Genomic DNA, 24658 nt, shown 5'->3' on the forward strand with positions numbered 1-24658 from the left:
AAGCGGTCATTGAAGGGGTCAGTGTTTTGGCAAAGGATGTTGGTTTAAAGTGCTCCCTAGCTCTCGGTGCTGGTAAGGAATATTGATTTTGAGTTTCAGTGAGAAACGACATCTCTCAGTGCTGGTGGAGACTCTATGGAATAAAGTGTCCTGAGGGGGTGTTTGGTTCGTCTCTCTCATGCACTGTGAGTTGTTTGGAGTCATCAGCTGTTTGTTCACATTGTTAAACAGATATCTGGCATCCTCAGGAGGATTTGGGAGAGTTTATTAAATGCATTATTTATTTTACCTCTGCGAGTGCAGAACACACAGAAGCCTCCTCCCTGCCTGCCCTGGGGGGACTTGGAGTGGATTCTGATCTGTAGGCTAAGGGAATCTCCAAAAAGATTTCCCAACACTAAGAAAATGTTGGGGAAATGCTTAATCCTGGGGGAGAATGAAATCTATGGAGATTCTCAGTGTTGGAGACATTAGTTGTCAGTGCTGGTGAAGGATGTCGTGAAGCAAAAAATAATCCCCTCTGGGTGATCAGTGAACATTGCAAAGGGGCTCTTCTGTTCTGAAGAAATATCAGTTTTTAAGATCTGGGGTCATTGTAACCACCTGGTGAAATTTGTGTTGTGGTGAGGGATCTGCATGTCCTCAACACATTAACCATTGGGAAATTCTCACCAAACTGGAATTCATATATTTTTTCTTCCTTCCGGTAATATCACTGACCCAATCACAGAAACCACTAACTGGTATATCAGGGGCTTTCCATGTACTAAACACATCCAGATAATTGGACATTTTTTAGTAAATAGAAGCAGCTGCAGAAAGAAATGGAATGTTTATAAAATAAATTATAAAGTGCCGTGTGCAGCAATCCTATGACACTCCATGGGTACACTCCATTTCACAGATGGGGAATTTATAGTCACTTACTGTTGGCCGACTACCTACCTCTGCTGGAAGTCATCCCCAACATAAACTACTTTCTGTGCATTACTCCCCAAGTTTGGTATTGAATACCCCTCCAGTAGTTTTATATCCCTGCATTCTTCATCTCAGCTTCACACACAACAAATCTCCTTTCGGGGCCTTATTACCACCCGCTATATATAGGGATTTTAGTCATGTCCATCCTTTCTCATCTTTCCTCCAGACTGTACAGGTTGCTGCATTCTCTCCTGATATGTTTTACTTCTCAGATCTTCCACCAATAGTATGTTGTTCATTATATATTCTCTCTATGGCCGGTAGTCTTTAAAGTACCCAGATTGGGTGTTGTACCCATCTGACCATATTGTGCCCATTGGTTGCTGTAATTATTATTGGGGCAGTTTGGGATTTGGAGATGAATAACTTTCCTTGGAATTGTCCTGTCAGGCCGGTGATCTAAAGGGGGTGGAAATGTCTGGCGGCTGATAGTTGCAGTGTGATGCTCGGCACTCCGTGTCAAGATGTCTGTCTGGGGACCACGGCTTCTATGCTGCTATTCATATTGATTTTTTTCTAACTTTAATTGACTACCACTGACGAGGGTCTCACGGCACAGCGGGGTCTGCAGGGAGCGCCGGAGTCTGACCTGGGAACATGATATTTACATGTCCCAGATCTGCAGATGGGGTTTTGGTTGTCCAGATCAGCGCCCACATTTCATATATTCAGATTACAGCCTCCATATTAAGTGTGAATGAGGAATGAATATGATGATATGAGATGTGAATGATCACCAGAATATTGGATCAGATTTGACTGGAAGTAAATGGGGATAAACCTTCAACCCCGATGTTCCAGGGTGGTGCAAAAAAGCACTTGTTGTAACCAAATATTTAATCTACACCAATAATATAGACACCCCCGCCCCACTCTGGGAAGGATTTCCACAAGGGGGTCTCTGGTTGCCCTTTGGTGAGGTCAGGTGCTGATGTTGGATCAGAAGACCTAGCTCACCATTCCGATTCCCCCAAAAGGTTTTCAGTAGGGTTGAGGTCAGGGCTTTGTGCAGGACACTCGAGTTCCTCCACACCAAACTGGTGACCCCATGTCTTTATGGAGCTGACCTTGTACCCCGGGGCACAGCATGGGGGAACAGAAAAGGGTCTTCACCAAACTGTGACCACAAAGGCTTCAAGAGCACAATTGTCTGCAGTGTCTTTGTATGATGGAGAATTACCGGGACCCTTCATTGGGGATACCTGAACTCCGCCATTGTGGGGGGTACATATTGGCATTGGGAGTAATTGGACCCAGTCCCAGTGCCAGTCCCTCCTTGTTCTGGTCAGGCTGCTCCTATATGCCGTAGCAATGTTGGCATTGCTAGAGTTCGGTGAATACACATAATGGAGCTGAGCAGCCATCCCCCCCAATGTGCTTAGTTCTCGTATGTAGAGTGACTGTCACCCGATACCTTATTCCGGTACAACTGTGCAGCGTATGATTTATTTATTGTCCAGGTGTCACCGTGTATGGAGGCCTCGTAACCCGCAGCATTTACATGTGTTTACATACTCTGATATGCACAATTTAATCTCATAATGTACAGCTGTTTATTTATTTATATAGCTCTGACATATACTACAGTGCTGTACTGAGAACCCTCAGCCAGTCCCATCAGTCTCTGTAGAGGGGAGCTGACACCCTAATGGCCTCTACAGTCACACACTATTCTTATACATTTATATAGCTCTGACCTATACCCCAGTGCTGTACAGAGAACACTGAGCCTGTCACATCAGTCTCTGTACAGGGGAGCTGACACTCTAATGTCCCCCCACAATCACACACTATTATTATACATTTATATAGCTCTGACATATACCAGTGTAAAGGAGCTGACACTCTCATTGTTGGCTCTGTGGGGTCTCGGTGGGGTGTAATCACTGTTTGGAGGAGTCATATGTTATGATTGTATCTTTTTGTTAGATGGTAGTATTATGACCCCCTGAATGTTCCTGGCTCGGTGTTGGGCTTATGTTGTCTTGTTTTTGTGTCTTTCTAGATTTGAGTCGGTCATTGAGACCCTCGGAGGACCCAGAACGGTTTCTGCACATCTAGAGTGACTGTGAGAGAACACTGTTCTTATGAAGTGCGGTCTGGGCGGACATACGAGAGCGCCTTCCTGCTCCCTTCTCTGAGGTTCTGTATCTTCCACCTCTTCCTTCTCTTACCTGCAGTTCCTCCAGCAGCCTCCTCTTCTCCTGCGGACCACCATGACCTCCTCCGGGCTCCACTCGCTCACTTTCACCTTTAGCTTATCTTTTCTCCTGGGTTCCATCTGGGGTCTCACCCTGGGTCTGGAGTTTATGGGCCTGCCCAATCAGTGGGCCCGATATTCACGTTGGGATGCCAGCACCCGCAGTGACCTCAGCTTCCAGCTCAGGACCAACGTCTCCAGCGGCCTTCTCCTGTATTTTGACGACAAGGGAATCTGCGACTTCTTGTGCCTGTCCCTGGTGGACGGTCGTGTCCAGCTGCAGTTTAGCATCGATTGTGCCGAGACCACGGTGCTGAGCGACAAGGCGGTGAGCGATGGCGGCTGGCACTTCCTGATGGTGAGCCGCAATAGGCTGAGGACCACTCTGGTTCTAGACGGGGAAGCTAAACCCACAGAGGTTAGGCCTCAGCGCCAGCACATGAATATCGTCAGCGACCTGTTCCTCGGGGGAGTTCCTGGGGATATCCGTTCCGAGGCCCTAACCTTGACCTCTGTCCGAGACATACCAACCTTCACCGGATTTATACTGGACCTAAAATACGGCAACACAGAGCCCAGGCTGCTGGGGAGTTACGGTGTTCGCCTGGACCAGGAGGGTCTGTGCACCGAGAACCCTTGTGAAAATGGAGGCGCCTGTCTATTGCTGGACGGCGAGCCCACCTGCGACTGCACGGCGACCGGATACGTGGGCAAGTTCTGCACTGAAGGTATGGCGGGGGATTGTGGGTAATGGTGAGATGGTCCTGTATTGTACAGTGGTGGCTTTATCATGTCAATGGTTGACACTCAGTGTTGGGTATTGACCGCAGTTATTTGGATTACATCTCCACCAGACAACTCACCAGGCAGAAAGGAGTCTTACTCATGCTGCTGAATTCATTCAAAATTAAAATAAAAAAATGGTCAGTGTGACTGAGACGCCTCTTGTGCTGCGATGGGAGGGGCTGAGACCCTCTTGTGCTGCAGCGGGAGGAGCTGAGACCCTCTTGTGCTGCAGTGGGAGGAGCTGAGACCCTCTTGTGCTGCAATGGAAAGAGTTTGCTTGATATGCAGCCTGATAGCACCCACCCATAACTGGTGATCGGTACCTGATGGTGTTGGTGCTCAGATACAGATAAGACGATGGAAGGATCAGTGTTGTACCAACTGCTCTCGGCTTAACTGCTGGAACTTGTAGTTCTCCCCAGTCTGTGCTCATCCTGTGTGGACGGTGTGCGAGTTCTGTGTCCCCATGTCCTCATCAGTGTCTAAATCCCAGGAAGAGATAGGATACTACATGTGGAGTATGGGGACATCTGATTGGCTTAACTCCCATCCCATTGAGCCGCATGCTGAGCGTCTTTTACTGTGATATGAGAAGATCATCATCTTCATCTATTACTATTCCCCATCATCATCATCATCATTATCATCATCCTTCCCCTTCCAGGAACGTGCAATGAAAGTTTTATTTTACAAAATGTAAAGTTTATTTTATGTTGTGTCATCCCGGAATGTGTGCACCTCAATCTGTGACCCTAGTTTGTTCCCCATTCTGTGTCTCTGGTTTGTACCCCTGTCTGTGACCCTGGATTGTTGTCTGTTTCGGCATGCTGGCAGCTCCTCATGGCGTCTGGCCGTTGGTTCCTCATTTCCTCGACAGTCCCATCTGGCACATCCGTGTATCCGCAGGGTGGATGGGGGTCTGCGGTGCCTGGCAGTGATGGGGTTACAGCGAGCTGTGTCTATTGACCTCCATTACAGTCGATAATCCTCTCCCCAATTTCTAATCTGTTTTACACACTCCAGTGATCTCCCCCTCCTCCCACTAGGGCCCCCGGCCTGGGAGGGCCCCGTCTGGTTGACAGATTGGCCCAAATCATCACTCCGCAGAAGTCATCTCTCTCTGGGGGTTCTGGGGTGACCACGGTATAGTTGTGGGGTTTTGGGGGTATTAGGGTGGGGGTAGGTGCAAAGGTCAGGGGGGTTTGCTGTGTTATTATGGGAAGGTAGCAGATAACGAGGATTAAGCAGCGATCTGTTTACACTGTAATGAGGTCAACCCCCCCCATGTGTGACATGACAGCCCTGCGATCAGAGAGCTGCGTCATTCTCCTTCATTAAATCATTTTGTTTCCCTGTCATCATCCCTGTTCCTGGCACTGACACAGGGATTCTAGGGGGATGCAGGGTGTTTACCCCAATTCTCATATTATACACCTGCTATCACCAGAATACACAGAGCCATCCTTCACCCACCACTCAGATCTGTCATAATCCTAACCTGTGTGGTCTCATTGGACCCCATCACACCTCGTCACATCACATCACACCTCTACACACCACCTTGGTGTAATCATGTAATCATTGTCAGGAGTTCTGCCACAACCTCCAACCTCCGGGGTAAGGGGTCTGCCCCTGTGCTGCTCAAGGCAGGAAGAAATACACCTTTTGGAATGCAATACCCCCCTCCAAGGAAAGTGATAAATACCCCCCCCCAGAAAGTAATACCCTGCATGTGTAGAAAGTAAAACACCTGCCCCTGTTACTAATATTGCCCCTCCTGCCAATTTACCATCCTGGAATTTACCCTATTCCCAGCACAGGCTTATACAGTCAGATTGAAGCAGATCATGAGGCTTATTCATGAAAATTTCCCTGCGAACACTTTGATAGGCCAGATTTGACAATTGCAGATCTGATCATGTATTATAGGTTTTCCCATTGTCATCGACTGCTAACCACATTTTTTTATCTCCTGCTGTGATTAGTCTATCGCTACTATTCAGGAGGTGGTGTTCCAGTCGGGCAGGGATAAATGGCGACCTTTCATTGCCAGCGCTCATACGGGATTTGGCATTAGACGCGGTTACATTTGATAAAAAGATCAGCCTGGCTGGTCAACCCCAAGAGGCCGGCACTTGGTTTGCTCGGCTCCCAAGAACACAGAGAGGTAAATATTTCATACACAGGTGATGCTTTGCCCTTTATTCAGGTTTCAGCCTGTTACACGATACTCCATGACACCAGGAAGATCTCTCGGAGGGGGTCACCGCACTCCACTACCGGCTCGAGGAATTGGAGTCACTGAAAACCACAGAACTGATATGAAGTGCCCATTCATCGGCCCATCAGTGCCATATCCAGGACACGGATGACTTTGAGCTCCCCTCATGGGTGGAGTAACATTGTGGTGTCCCGGTCGGTGTACATGGAGCCTCACCACAACTTCCAGGAATGAAGAGGTTAACCAGCGGCGCGGTCTCATGTTTCCCTTTAGTGTTTGCACTGGTGGGTCTGCGTGCAGCGGGCCGGGATCAGATGTCGCAGGAAACAGTGAGAATAAAGCCATGAAAAGCTCTGAGATTAAATATTTACTCTCTGCTCTCCCTGTGTTGTCTGTCATCCCGAAACACAGATCATCCCAACAATACCCCGACCGCCGAGGCACTCATGGGTCACATGACACCAGCACCGCCTTCCTGTTTAACCTGCAGGGACGCTGTAAAATTCGTCCCCAAAAGTTACCCAAAACCAGCATGGCAGTGATTGGCCAATGTGCTGATTAGATGTAAAGTCGCCCACGTACCAAATATTTCTGTGGTATCTTCTGTATAATTCCTCGATACAACGTTCACCTCCCACACATCAGGCGCAATTCCCCGACAACCTCCCACACATCAGGCGCAATTCCCCGACAACTCTCATTGGTAATGATTTACTAAAGTCGCTTCACTTTGCAAAGTATATTTCAAGGGTTTACGGTGTGTTGCCCTAAATCATCCAATAACCTTCAACAAAAATCCTATTTTTTCCCTTTCACCTGATAGGATATTTTTTGCAAAGTGAATGCTTTCTGCTCCATTAGTGAATCCCCCCGGTCTGTATAATGGAGCGTACTTCGGTTCCCCCTAATTTATTTTATTATTGCACCCAGGATTGGAGGTTTCTCATTCAGTCATGGACTCCATGGAAAGTAAAAGACAAATATGACACATTGAAGTAACCCTCCCACTGCCAGGTACACAGACCCTGTGGAGGTTTACATTATTATGGCCTCCATAGATGAATGTAGATTCCGTGCAGGGCAGGGTGGTGGTTGGGGGGGGGGGGGGGGGGAGGGTGACGCTGTAGTTGTTCTTTCTATTAGTGGCCGGTCTTTTCTTACAGGTGAATGTGCACGCAGACGCTCAGGTGCGCTATCCTTCCTGTTACATTGTTAATGCCGCCATCCAGAAACAAGACATATACAGAGAGAAGTTTAGTTGCCGCCATCACTGACCTCTTATGAAAATGCCGTTTGGCTGGTTTTCTGATCCAATAGGCTTGATTTATAAAAGCTCTCCAAGGCTGGAGAGAATACACTTTCATCAGTAAAGCTGGGTGATCCAGCAAACCTGGAATGGATTTCTTCAAAGTCATTTGCTATTTGATAGAAAATGTTTTTAATCCTGGACCAGATCCATTGCAGGTTTGCAGGATCACCCAGCTTCACTAATTAATGTATATCCTCTCCAGCCATGAAGAGCATTAATCAATGACTGCGCTGTATTCCTACTCATCCTATTGGTCCGATATGTAGACTTTCTCTGTCCAGGGCGGATGACTGTTCTGGTCCCCTAAACTTTCAGCCGACCCATATCCAGACATTCAGGCTGGGTAGCTAGGAAAAGGGGTTGGGGGGGGGGGAGCAGAAGTATGAACCTTTCCTTCCTGTACTATACCAAATCCTGTGTCTTCCCCATTATTGTGGGGTCCCAGTGTTGGGGACATATCTGTCCCTTTAAAAGGATGTGGGGATTTTTGGGGAGACCTATGGTGGAAGACACTTTAATAATAGGGGGACCAAACCCCCCCCCACCATGGCAGTGAGTACAGGAGTATGTTATTACCCTTTCCCACAGGGGGTTAAATATTAATAACCCCCAGCAGGCCAATCAGGAAATTTTTCTTTTACTGAAACGCAACGCTCGCTGACCGGCTCTAAAAAAAATAAAGATTATTTATGTCCCCAGAAGTGAATCCAACGTCAGTCGTCCATCAATGTAAATCCGTCATCAGTCACAACGACCTGACGCTCGGAGATGGTTCCCCGATGCTATATGACAGAGCCGCCACGCTGCGGGTACAGCGCAGGCACAGTGACGTAATTGGCCAATTGATCAGTCTCTTCAGTGTCACCTGGGAAAACTCAATTAGCTGATGGAACCGATAGAAATTAAAAGTAGAATTGTGCAGGACGCGGGGGCCTAGGAAAAATAAAAGATGGCTGAAAAAAGTTAGTTTCCTATTGGTGGAGACGCTTACGTCACATGACCAAAGTAACTGAAAATGGGCCGTTGACCCCTGGTCCAGGTCACATTTCATAGCCAAATATTGAAATATCAATGTGAAAGGGTTTACCTGCATTTTCATAAGAGTTCGGTGCCCTCACCCCCCTGAGCAGACCTGAGGTTTGGGGGATGTTGAGGTGTCAGTGGCGGGCAGGAGGGGTGGAGGACATCAGGCCACGGACGGTGGGGGTGCTCCAAGGAATCCGGGTGATGTGTTGTTCTTGAATGTCATGAATATTTCCTAACGAATATTCTTCCAGGTGTGACGATCTGCTCCCCAGCGGACAGATGCTGCGGATTGGCTACCCAACCATGCACAGTGCCCGTCACTTGCATGAGGGCATGGTGAGGGGCCGAGGAATGCCCATGTGTAATTGCATGTACAACCACGAACATGCAATGTTGGTGACGTGTGGTCAGAGTTTGACTTTCTCTTCTTTTTCTTTTCTCTCTGCCCATGCCAACTTAGATGCCAATGATTTGCCAGGTGAGTTTCCCGCTGATACTGTAGACTGAACTGGCAGAGGTGGGAGGAGTGCGCACAGGGGTGCGTTCACGTTCCTTCTCATCCACTTTAAATCCTTTTTCCAAAGTCAGGAAGGAATGGGCAGAGTCAAACTTTCATGTTCACTGTTTTTTATTGTTTTTAGGAATTCAGAGAACACCCCAATATTTAGTATATCCATACTTGATAAATACCCCATCCACCCCCCCCCCCCCCCAGTTTTACACCCACAGCACCACAAGATCCTCATTATGCGCCCTGCTGGGCTCTCTCTTTCAGTCTCTTTTCCCTCCGTCGATCTCCATCCATTGCTAAGGGAAGGTGATGAGTTATGGAATGGATGGAGATTGCTGCCTGGGAGGCGCAGGGTCAGGATTTGTTCAGATATCCATACACTATGTGATGTCCAATCAAAAAATCAATCAGATTTGGGGCACTGTCAATACACTGAATGCTTGTAGCCGATTGTAAGGATTGATTTAGGTTGATTGTATTATTGATGGAAAATTCCATGGAGAGAAAATCGCACAATGCAGAGGACAAATACAAGATTCATGTACAGTACAGTAAGTTATCCATAAAAACTGTGACCCCCCCCGGCTCATTTATTGCCTTTTTTCCTTCCGTATTTCTTTTTAAATCTGGGAAAATGGATTTAGGGAATGAGAACGCAGATGGGATACAGAATAAATGCTGATTTATCATTATTACAGACATCGTCACTATCACAGTGCAGTGTATTTTCCTCAGTGTTCCACCTGACACTGGTGTAAGTTTCCTCGAAGCTGTCAGCACAGCACCATTCTGAGAAGAGAGTATCAGAAGTGTCACTCCATGTGTGAGCCATAGAATGAACTCTTCAGATGTGACACAAAGATCCAACATGTGTCAGGGTGGAAATCTCCCTTCTTCAGGGGGCTACATGATCCCTGACCAGGCTATCATGGTTGAAAATGAGTATTACAAGCAGTCAGTGCAGCGTTGGCATAGTGCTATCCTTATAGCTCCTTTGCTGCTGTTATTTGCTTCCACATAAGACAGACAATTCACCTGTTTCCAGATAGCTCAGTGCTGTAGGGATGGATGAGCCTGTAAAGCAGTAACATTTGATGATTTGGAGGCATTGCATGGATTCATCTAGCCAGAGAGCAGAATTTCCCTCCTCATTCACACATATCTATAACCCATCCAGGGGTTCTGTCCCATCCCGGTTGGAGGTGCAGGTCAGTTGGCCTCTTGGCTTCTGCTGGGCCCTTATATCTCTGTTCTTATTGTGCTGAAAAGCAGCAGCTTTCCTGCATGGCCCAGAAAGCTGAGCTTAAAGGGTGGAATGATGCTGAGGGTGCCATACTTCAGTGTAAAGTATGTGTCTCTACAATCCCCCCGGTGGGCATTGTAGTCTGCAGAATTGCTGTGTCTGATCTCTCTACTCCTTTCTTCTCTCTCTTCTTCTAAAGGGCTGGCCCATATCATGATGGATGACCAAGGTATGCTTCTCTTACCATGCCCATCCTCACCTTTCCATGTGTGTTCTTATCTCCATTTGTCTTTCTTTTTTTGGTGTGCTGCTGGTCATGCATGGAGTAGATGAAGTCCCCTTGGTGGTCCTGTAGACCTCACATCTTATCATACCTTGGCAACAGGTCTGCAGGAGATGACAACGGGGGCATTTGTAATAAAGCCAGGGGTTCTCCATGGAATGGATCATTGGCTTCAGCCATTTTATCCATTGATGGGAGAAGTGTGTCACTGGTTCTTGGTGAGCAGCCATGGTGTCACACAACACTCTCACCTTGAGCCGTTGTCACAGTCCCTGCAATGGACCTCACTGTTGCCCTTTATTTTGCTGTGTCTTGACTTCCCGTTTGCTGTGGTTTTATCATTACAACCATTTGATTGTTTTTTTGGTTGCATGCTGCAAAAAAAGTCACCTGAAAGTGTGTCTGACCTGCTGTCTTTCTCTATATAAAAAATTCTTCCTGCGCTCTTGGACTCCCCCTGCTGGCTGTAGCTAGAAGCAAAGGTAGATATTACTCCTTTTTTTACCTGTTCATACGTCTTTGTATGTGTCATACGTGTTCACTGTGCTATAGTCATTGGTTGTTAATATTCAATGCTGATTGATGATGATTATTATGCTGTGATTGTCATTTATAATATTATGTATATTCTGCTGATGATTTCACTGATCTGCTATGCTGTGAAAAATTTTATTTGCCTAAAATTACTCTGTGTAGAGACAAATCGGTCATCTAAGGTTGTCTAGGAGCAGGTAATGGTGAGGGCACCAGGTGCTAGAATCACTGGAGGTGTGGTATACAAAGGGGAAAAGCCAGGGGGTGTAGGGCAACATGGTGGTAGATGATAAAATAGGGGGGTGATATGGTATAAAAGAAGGTGAGGTTCAGGTGTGCAGGTCAAGGGTTGTGGATGATGGCATATTGGGTGGTATGGTGGACCAGTTTGTGGGGTGCCATGTACAGGAGTAACATTATAGTGTGGAGGTGCAGGCTCTTCAATGGTGGAATGGGAGGTGATGCCTAGTATAGGAGGGTAAGACTGGAGTGTAGAGTAGCCCAATGTTGGGGGTGTACAGTGTAAAAGAAGGGAAGGTGGGGTGTAGGAATGGGAGTTGGTGATACTGGGGTGTGGAGGAGTAGAGTGCTGAGTGTTAGAATAGAAGTTAGTTATTCTGCAGTGTAGATAATTGAATGTTGGAATTGGTGATGGTAAGGGGGTGTGCAGGAGCAGAATATTGAATGATAGAATCGGAGGTGGTGATTTTGGGGTGAAGTGGAGGGAGAGCATTGGATAGGAGGCAAAGAGATTGCAGAGCATTGGCATGCAGCGGGGCATAGTGTTGCAATGGAAGGTGGTGGAGTGTCGGCTAAATATTGGGTGTTAGGAATGGGATTTGGTAATGTTGGGGAGTGTAGTGTTGGAGTGGGTGGTGCTTGTGGTGGTGTGTAGGGTGAAATATTGGGTGTTAGGAATAGGATTTGGGATGTTGGGGGTGGAGGATTGGAGTGTTGGAGTGGGTGGTGGTTATAGGGGAGAGAGTATTAGGTGTTAGGAATGGGATTTGGTGATGTTGGGGAGTGGGGGAGTGTAGTTTCGGAGTGGGTGGTGGTTGTGGTGGGATGTAGGGTGGAGCACTGGGTCTTAGGAATGGGATTTGGTGATGTTGGGGTAATGCTGAGCAATGAATGAGTGCAGCTTAGTTTTGGAGTCAGGAGGGGGTATTGGGGTATCAGAGGTTGTTGTGGGAAACAGTAGGGGAAGATTCCGGGTTGGTGGTGGTGGAGGGGTGTACGATGGAGAATTGGTTGGCGAGTTAGGGACTCTTTTAAGTTGTAGCCGGTTCTATAAATATTTCTCTGTGTACCGATCATTGATATGACATTATAACCGTGGATTGGAAGATATCTGTGGGATTTCTGAGCTGTCTTTCGTAAATAGAAGTCTAAGAGTATTTACCCACTTACTCCCCATGCTGACAGCTCATTGGTAAAATTGTCTCTGCTGATGGATTTGGTACGTTTAGGAGAACAGCTCTGAGCTCAGGAGGTGTATTGTCCAATTCTGTAGAGCGCCGTATCTGACCGAATTATAGCCAGATTATCCCATCTGTTTGATTTCCTTACCATTGGCCCATGTGGTGGTGGAGGAGCCAAATATTGACATCAGTAGATATTCGTCAATAGATCTTGCTTTTGTGAAGTTACTATTGGCCCATGTAGTGGTAGTGAGAGCTAGGTATTGGCACCAGTAGATTTTGTTCCCCCACCATTGGCGTTTTGGATATACATGGCGACTTTCTGCAGGTTTGTTCACACTGATGCGTTTTGTCAACATGCAAAAGTTGTGAATTGCATCGTAGGTTTCTATTGAAGTGTAACAGGAAATGGGAGGAAATCTTTATTTCGGATGAGGAATTTTGGAGTGCGATTTACGGCACAAAGCCACCGACTTTCTTTCATGAAGGTGACCGCTGCGACTGCCACGTATGGAAGAATGCGCCTGATCTGAAGCAGGTGTTGACTGTGAGCGCTCCCCGCGCCCTCCGGCAGCTAAACACTTATGTTCATCAGCTCCGAATTACCCCGAGACCGATTTACATAAGGATGTGACTGTGGCAATTTGTTTGCAAATGAGGCCGGGACCAAAGATGGGGGGGGACTGGGGGCTCCCTACCGCTCCACTTTAACCCCCGATATGCTGGAGGGGCCCACCTACATCCCAGTGAGGAGCCAATCAGACTCTGGAGTGTTTTTTGCTGCTGATTTTTCCATATTTATTCGATGAAAATCATGTCTGCAGATTTCACCAAATTCTGGCTCTGTAAATTATTTTATATGGAGGGGGGGACTAGGGGAAAATTTTCCTTTATCATATTTAGTGGGGTAATTTTTTATCATATTTAATATACAGATTTGTTTCAGCTGGAAATGAGGAGAGACCCAACAACTCGTATTCCTGTCCATCCCTTTCTGAGATTTACACAGCTCTGTCACACTGCATAGTCCTGCCTGGCTGGGGCTGGAGACCAGATTTTTTCTTTGGAGGGTCTGATTTTGTAATCAATTTCTGCCAACAATTTGTCCATTCGAAATTTAGATGGTATGGCAGAATTCCTTTGTGCCCCTTTCAGATGAGGGGGAGTATTTAGTGGGTGAGGTGTCAGGTGTCCATCTTGTCAGATAAATAAACTTTCCATTTACAGATCTGCTCTGTCCATGATGAGTCATTGTCTACGCCGCGTCTCAGGCGATGAAGATCCCCGTCTGTCAATGTCACCAGAATCTGTCACACTGACTCAGCGTTGTCACTTTTCACCAATGACCCGATGCGGCTTTATTAAACCTGACGGGGGTACTAATGGCCCATCTGACATCTCTGGATGGGGGGCAGGTATACCCAGCATGCCCTTCACCAGCTTAGCCCAGTGACCAAAGGGGACAGTGCCAATGGAGTGGTGCCAATGCGGGGCAGGCAGTCATTACTGACCACAGAGTGCCAGTTGAAGGGGTAGCAACGATTACTTACAAGGCGGTGCCAGCGCAGGGGGTGCCCATACTTCTAGGGGGGGCAATTATTATTCACCAGGGCAGGGGATGCCAGTAAATAATGGGTAAAATGGGTGTTGCAACTCCTTTTGGTGGCATGAGTACCCCTTTACCCTGGGATTGATCATTCTGGGCCCCCTGACACTTTTCAGCCAATAGGAGAGCAGATCTTGGTAAGGGGCTCTTGGCAGATTTTCTACCCCACATTCTGTCTTTGTAATCAATTTCTGCCAACAATTCGTCCATTCGGAAATTGGATGCCAGGCCTACAATCTCTGATTTCATTGGCCCGGTTGTGTCCAAGAAAAGCCAGTGTTGGGTATTTTTATGGCCAACGTTTCGTAGGGATTTGGTGCCGGATTGCTGTGGGTGCCTGACAGCAATATGTGGGGTAAATTGGGGTATTTCTCAGCCCTCTGTGTGTGTGTGTGTGTGTGTGGGGGGGGGGGTTTGTACCCGTCCTTGTGGCCTGCAGTGTTGTTGGTTTGTGTGTTGCAGCAGCGTTCTGATAAAAGACGCCGATCAGAACACAGTACAATAACGGGGGGAGGAGCATCGCCCAATCGCTGTAGCCGCTAATCCCTCCAAATGGAAATTACGGTCGGCGCCAATAATCTGATAAATAAGACGTTTGGATAATAATTAGGATTTCAGAGCGCCTCGCTTTATTTGTGTGTTTGATATGAAACATCACAGACACGAACGCTGAAGTTAACACTTTCATGGCAGCGGGCATGTGACTAATACCAAACCGCCAGCTATACCGGCGGTTAACTCTGCTGGAGCTACAGAAAAAACGAAAATACTCTGTTCTGTTCTCAATCCATCGGTCATGGTGGGGCTTGGTGATGGGATATTTTCAGTAAGTTTGGCACTCTGCTGCCCCTTCCAACCAGCAATGATCTGCCTGCACTGCATTGAGAAACACAGAGACCCGGTGATGGCAAAAAAGTTTAATTGAAAGTGGAAACCATTCACTTTACAATCTAAATGGGTCCTCGGTAAATTTTGTGATCCCATAAATACCCTCTTTCGGGCCAGTACAGTTGCATTGTGTTTCTGACCCAGTATCCATAGATTATTATGGTGTTTGCCTCCATTGCACTCCGGCCCTGATTCTTACTCAGCAAGTTATGGAATAGATACCCGGTAATTTTTTGGAATAGATACCCGGCATAGCGTCACATCGCGGTAGTCCCTTGCAGCAGTGAAGGGGTTAGGAACTCCCAAGTGGGCCGGGCAGGTGCACAGACATGAAATCCCATCCTGCGTATGTGCGGCGTGGCGTGTAAAAACAATCATGGTGAACGCACATCCCAGATGGCTGCTTGCCCTGTGACCCCGCTTTAATAAGCTACTCAAGGCTAATTATTGCTCTCTTCAGGGCGGTAATTTACTCCGCGATCTCTTTTCTTATTTTAAAGAGACGACTGGGGCCATTTTTCTGGCAGACACCCCCCCTTGACGGTGTGCCGGGCTGCCTGTGACAGGGGTCGCTTCATTTGACACCAATAATGATGCTAAACAGTCAGAACAATGCAGGCAGGAGGGGGGGCATCCATCAAGATGGCAGGGGGGGGGGGGCACGGGCTGGTGGGTCTCCGATAACATTGGAAGGTGAAATCAGAAAGATTCGTTTATTTATATAATGCGTACCAGGCGTTATTTATATAGTACCAACATATACCGCAGTGCTGCAGTGTCTCTTAGGATAATGCCAGACACACATTGGTGATCAATATCACAATCAATTCGGATGATCACAAATATACAACACCCCAATTTGTTGATGGGGAGAATGTTTCCTTTATTCAGGTTTATTTTATTCTGAAAAAAAATAAATAAATAAAATAAATCCAAAAATGTCTGAAGTCGCCCCGTCATTATATGACCCTCTCATTGGTCCCCTCATCATTGTACCACACTTTTATTGGTCCCCTAATCATTGTACCACACTTTTATTGGTCGCCCCATCATTGTACGACACTGTCATTGGCAGCCCCGTACGACCCTCTCGTTGTACGACCCTCTCATTGGTCACCTTGTCACTGTACGACACTCTCATTGGTCGCCCCTTTATTGTAGACCTTCTTATTGGTCACCCCGTCATTATATAATCCTCTCATTGGTCGCCTCGTCATTGTACAACACTCCTACTGACCCCCCATTGTATGTCCCTCTCAATGGTGGCCCCATCATTGTAAGATTCTTGTCATTGGTGGTCCCGTCATTGTACCACCTCCTCATTGGTGGCCCTGTCATTGCACTGCCCTCTCATTGGTTGACTCGTTATTGCATTGCCCTCCCATTGGTTGCCCCATCATTTGCACTGCCTTCTCATTGGTGGCCCGCTGTTGCTACATTGTAACATATAAATATATGAGATATTTAAATATTGAGATATATACATAAATATATACAATATTGAAAAAATGGATTTGCAGTAACTGCTGTCCTGTTGAGTTTTTTAAGGAAATTATATTTGCTATGGCCTCTTTACATAAACATACATGGTTGCTTTTGCAGTTGCTGTTTTGCTATCTCCCATTAATTTAACATTTAGGTAATCCATGCATTCAGCTGAACATCTATAACATTTTGAAACCATTCTTCTATTTGAGTATTTGTTGGGGGGCCTCTCTTCCCTCTTGTGTGGTTGTCCATTCTGTCTTATGTGGTCACTCCTACACCAGGTTTAAGTTATACCAACATGTTATGCCTTTTTTTAATATGTACTATGTCCAACAATTGTATATAAAAATAAGTATATGAATAATGATTATTATGTGAGTAACCGTGATCTTTCTGTATTGTATTATAAGGCTGCCATACTTTATTATCTGTATGTACTGATTCCCTGAGGAAGCAGAACCTATCTGCGAAACATGTCGGATTACAGCATATTTACAATGTATACTATCCTATATATATGGTGGTTGGCGAAAAAATGTAGCACTATATATTTTAAGTGTGTATCTGCTATCTCCTACTTGTGATGGATATGGCATATATATATTTTTTAATTATCTGTTGTCTGTATGAATTTGTATTTTATATATTTACATCTGACATATTTACTGCCTTAAAAGTCCCACATACTTACCGTATCTCTTTTCTTTGCAATAGTTTAAATTAGGGATGTTGGCGGCTTGTATATATTTGGTGGGTCCCTACAACAAGATCTAACATAACATAAATAAAAAGATAAGAGAGGGCGGCATTGAGTTTTGGTGCCTTTTCCCTGCTCAGGATTGGGTGCTCTCATCTGCACCAACATCGGCAGAGATCTGGCTGTGTATGGACGCAGAGCTGTTTCTGAGATTGGTTTGTTGCCGTTGATAAGCCATTTATAAGATGTCTCAGCCATGCAATCCCATCACGGCAGATTTACCAAACTGGATTATAATCGTTCTTTATTTTTTATTTACATAATAAATCCTTTTTTAAAAATTTTCCAATAAAAGGGATGGATATGAGAAGCCTCCGATGGAAGGGAGTGATATCCCTGCCTGGATATAGGAGGGCAGCTTTAAGCTTGGCACATAGGCTTGTGTCGGGTGGCCCCTATATACCGAGCGACATTCTGGGGATTTTGGGATTTCATACCTGGAAGAAAAGAAACATTTTGTATCATTTTCATTCCTGTGATTTCTAGAGCCGGATCTGCCGATCTCTGGATTTCTAGGCGCCCATTTCCCAGATTGGTGTCTGATCGATGATCCGGCTGGATTTGTCACCCTTCTCCCTCTCTCCAGTGTTATCGCCCTGATTTATTTGGCTGGGCTTTCCCCTCCCCCCCTCCATTTATTCTCCTCTTATCTCTGACTTCCAGTTGAAGCGAATTTAATGGATTTTTAACCCTTTTGTGGCGGCTGATTACCCCGACTTTGTAGGCGCGTGCCGCGGATTAGTGACGGGTTGCCGCCTCGTGAAGGACGCTGGGGTCCCAGTATTGGATTTTCTGTCATTGTTGTCACCTGAGTGTTCTCTCCATGGCTCATTTCTGGTCTATTGTCTCACCGATTGATCCCCCGGCCTATGTGCGGCCATAGCCGTGGACATGCCCAGTCAAACCCCATTCCCATTGGATGTGCCTATCACCCAGAATCATAATTCACCCTAAATACCCCAAAAATGTACATTTATTATATAGAGATCATCGTACAGAATGACTATGGACTTTGAACAGCACTGCATAATATGTCAGCACTATATATAAGTAAATTATTTCCAGGATTTTTACATCCCCGGTTATCCTGCCATGGAGGTCCTTTTTCAGTCACTTCCGGTTATGGGATGACAAGGCTCTGCTCCTGATGGAGTTGTCAATACAATACAAGTATTTCAGCACACATTGCACAAGGATGGCTCAATGTTGTCACCATTAGAAAAACCAACACTAAGAAATGATATTGGGCTCATCAAAGACAGGAACTGGCTGCACAGAGGCTGCAGGAGATTGGCAGCACAGAGATGGGTAGAATAGGTGAAAATAGGATGTTATTAATAATTGCTAGACACAGAGCGGGCATTTTATTTCCTTACAATACAGATAAGCTGCCAAAAGATTAGTAAGGCCTGGTGCTTCATTTAATGATCCCCCCCAGAATGTGTCTGGATGGAGGGCTATATAGCCCGGCCCCAGCCTGCCCATCAGACACTCCCACTGCAAGACTGATTTCAGGTCTATTAAGGTGTACGTATTGTGGTGCCCCCTGGTGTCCACTAGGATAGTGGTAGGAAGGGTGTACATATTGTGGTGCCCCCTGGTGTCCACTAGGATAGTGGTAGGAAGGGTGTACATATTGTGGTGCCCCCTGGTGTCCACTAGGATAGTGGTAGGAAGGGTGTACATATTGTGGTGCCCCCTGGTGTCCACTAGGATAGTGGTAGAAAGTGGTAGTGCCCTGAAGTGTTGGGGTAGGATGTGGGTGTGGCCCTCTGGTGTTGAGGTAGGTTGTGGGTGTGGCCCCACAGTGATGGGGTAGGGTGTGGCAATCCCCCCAGGTGTTGGGGTAGAATGTGGTCGTGCCTCCAATGTTGAGGTAGGATGTAGGTGTTGTATTACCCCCCAGGTGTTGGAGTAATAGGTAAGGTCAGTGTACAGTTGTAGCGGCGTTGCCCCGATGTCGGGATAGGATGTGGCAATTCGCCCCAGGTTAAGGGGTAGGACGTGGGTATGTCCCCTCCCCATGGAGAAGGGGTAAGATGTGGCGGTGCCCTCTGGCTAAAGGGGTATTAGGTGAGATCAGTGTACAATTGTAGCACTGTCCCCCGTGATGGGGTAGGATGTGGCGATGCCCGCTGGTGATGAGGTAGAATTTGCCAGTGCTTCCTGGTGTTTGGGTATGATAGGGGTGTTGTAGTACCCCCTCAGGTATTGGGGTATTCGTTGAGGTCAATGTACAATTGTAGCAGCATCCACAGGTTTTGGGGTAGACTGTGGCGGCGCCCCCAGGTGTTGGAGTATGATGTGGCGGTTCTCCCTGGTGCTGGGGTTTAAAGTGGGGTTATTGTATGGTTACACTAACGCCCCCCAGTGGCAGTCAGTGCAGTCTGCTGTCTGGGTGCTCAATGAGGACAGCACAAGGTCCTGGCTGACAGCTGCTGGTGATTGATGTCCCCGGTGCCTGTGATATGGCTGAGTGTTCCAGCCAATTAGAATTCAGACAGACTGCGACATTAACCCTATCTCTGCCAGTGCACCAACTGGCAGTCCTTGCTGGATATACCCCCGAGGCAGGAGATGGTGCACCGTGACATTAATGCAGGCGGTGACCTTTCACCTTAGATTTCAAAGGCAATATTATCTGAGTGTGCAGAGCTGTGGCCCCGGCTCAGGGGTCCCTGGGAGAGCTCTGCACACACAGATAAGGACCCCCCCCTTTGTAAATTTCCTAAACGTTAGACTTCTTTTAGGTTAAAAATGGGATATTAAGATTATTGCATGGGGGGGCAATATGAAGAGACGGGCACAATGTGGGCTCTGATTGGTCACATTTCGGGCACAGCTGCCAAAATGGTTAAAAAAAAATTACAACTCCTTCCGAGAACAAAATTCCAGCCTGGCACCACGCAGAACCTAAAAATTGGTCTGTGTTGTGGTTGCGACCAGTGACCGTCGTCATGCCCAGTGACAGACGGGCCCTCTAATGCCAGGCGTGGACCCTCACAGACAATTCTGGCATTGGAAGGGTTAAGCGGATGGTTCAGCGCTTCTGGCGCCCCGCACTCCGTATCATGGACGTGTCGCAGTGTATTAGGTAAGTGGCGGTGACAGAAGCTGCCCACTGCCCCAGGCAGGGCACAGACGCTCCCTGCACCACAGTCTGTGACAGAGGAGGTGGGGGGGGTCACTCTGAAATTCACATCCCGGGGTGCTGGTGTTGGATGTGGCGTGTCAGCGTACATCTGTGGTGTGGGAAGCGACACGTCACCCCGCTGAGCGCCGACACACGGAGCAGAAACTGTGGGTCAGCCAGTACCATGACCACAGCAGCTGGCATGACCATCCGGGCGGTGGATGGAATACTGGCACGCAATGCCACATCTGCACTGATGGTACGTCACCCTGGGCAGTGACACACTGACCACATATTCTGCAGCCCCCGACCTCCCTATCTCTGGGACGGGGCAAACTGAACCTGCAATACTAATGTCTGTGTGAACCCCAACAATGAACAGATTTTTTTTCCCCCATTATTGTTATGGAGGTAAAGGGTGAATGGGTGACAACCCAGCTCCTCCATAGATAAAGTCCAGGCAGTGTTGTCACTCAATCTACAGCCATCTTCAGTACATATAGGGAAACTGCTTATAAAGAACATGGGACAATGCACCGCTATGAGCCTGCTGGACATCCCATTCCAAAACTATGGCTGTCAGTAGGGAGCCCCCCCATTAACATTAATATTATTATTATTATTATTATTATTATTATTAATAAACAGGATTTACATAACGCCAACATGTTACGCAGCGCTGTACAATAAATAGGGGTTGCAAATGACAGACAGATACAGACAGTGACACGGGAGGAGGAGAGGACCCTGCCCCAAAGAGCTTACAATCGAAGAAGGGGAGCAATTGCCATTTATATGTAGTTTTCACCACCCTGAACTGGTGACACCATGTTTGTATGAAGCTGGCTTTGTACTCTGGGTCACAGTCAATGAAAGAACATAAAGGGGTCTTCACCAAACTGTGACCCCCAAGGATGGGAAATGTTTGACATGCGGGGTTTCTCTGTTTTGCACTCCTGGAATGATGGAGGGGCGGTTCCCTGCCACACGTATGATCTTCAATCGGGCACACGCGTGTTATCTGCTCGGTGACACCACAGACTTTCCGCTATCTCTCTCCTCCACCATCTCCCTTCCTGTGTCCATGTTCCTCTATTAAACCCGTGTAATCCCCTCTAAATTCCCCCCCCCCCCCCCCACACCAATCCGATCTGCTCCTAGCTTATCCCCATCACTCTCTTATTACATTTTATACCAGATTAACTCCATCATTGCTGGGGGAAAGGCAGGGGTCAGGTATGGGGGGGAGGGCTTGGCAAAGGGGGGCATTGAGTGAACCCGTGTATTCTTAAAGCTTACTTTTCAATTTGGGTTTCGCTGTCCTGGGAATGGGGTTCAATTCGAATGACAGGGGGCAGATACTGCAGGCCTCTATGTACAGGACGAAGAACCCCACAGGGAAACAGGTGACAGGGAAATCTGGGTTTGGGGTGATGGTAAGGGAAGGGCCAGGATGAAATTTGGGGAGGAGGTGGGTCTGGCGTAGTCTGTCAGAGTAATGAGATTTGGGGATTATCCTCTTGTGTAGCTCAGCTCTGTGAAGTAATTACGCATTCAAGATCTGTATGGGAGGGGTTCTTTTACATGACTTTTGACCCATCAGACTGTACCCCACTCTGTCAGGGGCTCAATATCTGACCCAGCTTGTGACCCCTTCCTCTTATGTACAGCATCTCTCCCCCTCTATAGGGGTACAGGGCCTCCTCTGTGTTTTTTGGGTACAGCTCCCCCCCTCTCCCCTGTACCTTTTACAGGTGTACAGCTCCCCCCTTTCTCTATAGGGGTGCAGTGTGCCCTGTAATTCATTTGGGAGGGGCGTCACCATTTCTGGTCGAATAATTCAGATTTTTTAATCCTGACCTTTATCGTCCTTGCTTCTTTGTCGTTTCTTGCTTGGGTTGACCCCATCCAGCCTCCTTTCTCTCCTTGAGGTTATCAGGTATTTTGCACGGTGGTCATCTAACAGACGGTAGGTCATGTGACCGCTTTGTCTTTTCAGATTGTATGATTCGGAATTTAGTATAAAACCAACTCGCCATGCAGATTCAATGAATTGTCAGCCTTGTGGCCGAGTTTGGAGTCCTGGTCTGTGCTTGTGCCAAGGGGTGTAGATATGGCACTCCAGGGTTATCATGGCTCTGTGTTACAATGTATCAGAAGCACCCTGAGTGAGAGGGTTATCAATGTGTATTCATGACTGGTGTGTATTGTACATCCAATGGATAATTATCAATCCATCGTTAAAAAAATAATTTTTTTTCATTTATCAAACTCAACTTCATCATCATCATTTTCCTGTCTCCGCCCAACGCGTTTTCACAGAATTTCCTGCTTCTTCAGGAATATTACAATGTATGTCAGTAAGTAGATAAATATCTGCGGGGTCTCCCATTCGATATAACAGCACTGAGATCAGCAAGGACCCTGGGCTGGTCGATCCCCGATGGGTAGAAGACCCTCAAATCCTTCGGCATCTTTATATCCCACCAAACACCTCCAGAAGTTGTGTGGCTAATGTGTTTACCCCAATATTGGAGTAGTACCAGACACATACAGTACATCCGTCATGTATGTGTGATGTCAGGTACACGTTCAGATCCTTTGTCTTTGATCCTTTGAAATTCTGGGTGATTGTTGTGCTCGGTGTCTTGATCTGTGGGGGGTTGTATTCAGTTTGGGGGTTTTGTAGCTGTTAAGTTTCAAGAAAAATGTTTGAAGTTTACTCAAACAAGAAAATTGGTGTGGCAGAGGCAACAAATCGGAGCACTGAACGCCTTGTACCTCTAATCACCGAGGTTTGTCCCTGTAGTGTGGGGTCACCTTAATACAAAGGTTGCCATTAAATTTCATCTCAGTTTGTACAACGCTACCATTGTAGCAGCCTCCATATTGCATACCTTTACCAGTTTGTACATCGTTCCCACTATGTATCCATCACTCTCATTGCCTGTCACACTGCACCCACCCTGTCCCCTGCAGCCTTGCAACGGTGCAGTCATTCCATCATATGGCACCTCTCCTGTGCCCGTGATTTGGCGATGTTGGGTGAGCAGTGGGGAGTCTGTAGCCGGCGGTGAAGCGGTTACAGCCGATGACAGCAGTTAATAGAGGCAGAGGATGTTAATGTCACTCTTTATTGCCGTGCACAAGGTGACAGGCTTTTAGTGGTGCCAACGTGTTTTATTGCGGTGAAATCATCTTTCCCCGAGGAGAAGAGGTGCAGCCCTCACTGCAGAGTCCAGTCTGCAGGGAGACACAAAGGTCTAGTAGCCCCTCCCACTTCAGGGTGACCCCAGGAAGGGCAGGTGGAGTGCGGGTGTCTAAGTGATATGTAGGATTTCCATGGACGCCTCGGAGACACCCAGACATTAATATGAGCAAAGAGAATCTCCCCGACTCTGGACCTCAGACATCCAGTGAATGCAAAAATCCCACAAGACTGCGATCAATTCTTATAAATATAATATAACAAAACATAGGGGGCAGAAAATGGGCATCGGACCCCCAAACCTCATTATACAAGCTGCACCGGCTCCATTAGTTAGAGACTTTACCAACTATATTAGAGATTCTCACCTGACATAAAGCATCCCAGTGCTCTCCTCATTGTGGGAGGAGCAGAGACCCCAACTAATGTGGGAGGAGCAAAAATAATTTATTGGGGAAATCTCCCCATTGTGGGAGGGGCGGAGACACAAACTACTGGGGAACATTTCCCTATTTTGAGAGGGGCAGAGTTGGAAACTACTGGGGGGGGGGGTTATCTGCCCATTGTGGGAGGGGCAGAAATTTAAACTACTGAGGGAAATCTCCCTATTGTGGGAGGGGCAGAGACAAACTACTGGGGGAAATCTCCCCATTGTGGGAGAGGCAGAGACACAAACTACTGGGTGTAAATTTATTTGTTGGATATGTTCATCATTTTTCTTTTGTTCTAGAAGTTTTGGGAGTTGCTTGTGTCTGCCTGTGCTGCCATTCTTTCTCAGTCCCTCCATCAGTTTTACTTGGGGAAATCTTACCATGGTGGGAGAGACAGAGACACAAACTACAGGTGGAAATCTCCCCATTGTCAGTTTTACTTGGGGAAATCTCCCCAATGTGGGAGGGACAGAGACACAAACTTCAGGTGGAATTCTCCCCATTGTCAGATATGTTCATTTTCCTTTTGTTTCGAAATTATTGGGAGTTGGTTGTGCCAGCAGAATGTGTGGCCATTTTTCCTCAGTCCCTGGAAATCCCGGAGTCTCCCTATTTCTCTCTCCGGGGACTAA

General features: G+C 47.0%; 1 protein-coding gene across 1 annotated transcript in view; it reads left to right on the forward strand.

Annotated features, from left to right (window-relative positions):
* NRXN3 (neurexin 3) overlaps window positions 1-24658 on the forward strand; it is a gene marked incomplete in the record, with an annotated part of 200881 nt that overhangs the window by 7144 nt on the left and 169079 nt on the right. The window contains 3 exon segments of the mRNA XM_072427916.1: window positions 2987-3909; window positions 8984-9001; window positions 10477-10506. Of these exon segments, the coding sequence (XP_072284017.1) occupies window positions 3198-3909; window positions 8984-9001; window positions 10477-10506 (760 nt within the window).

This window comes from Pyxicephalus adspersus, chromosome 12, assembly GCF_032062135.1.
Source record: "Pyxicephalus adspersus chromosome 12, UCB_Pads_2.0, whole genome shotgun sequence".
Lineage (NCBI taxonomy): Eukaryota > Metazoa > Chordata > Amphibia > Anura > Pyxicephalidae > Pyxicephalus > Pyxicephalus adspersus.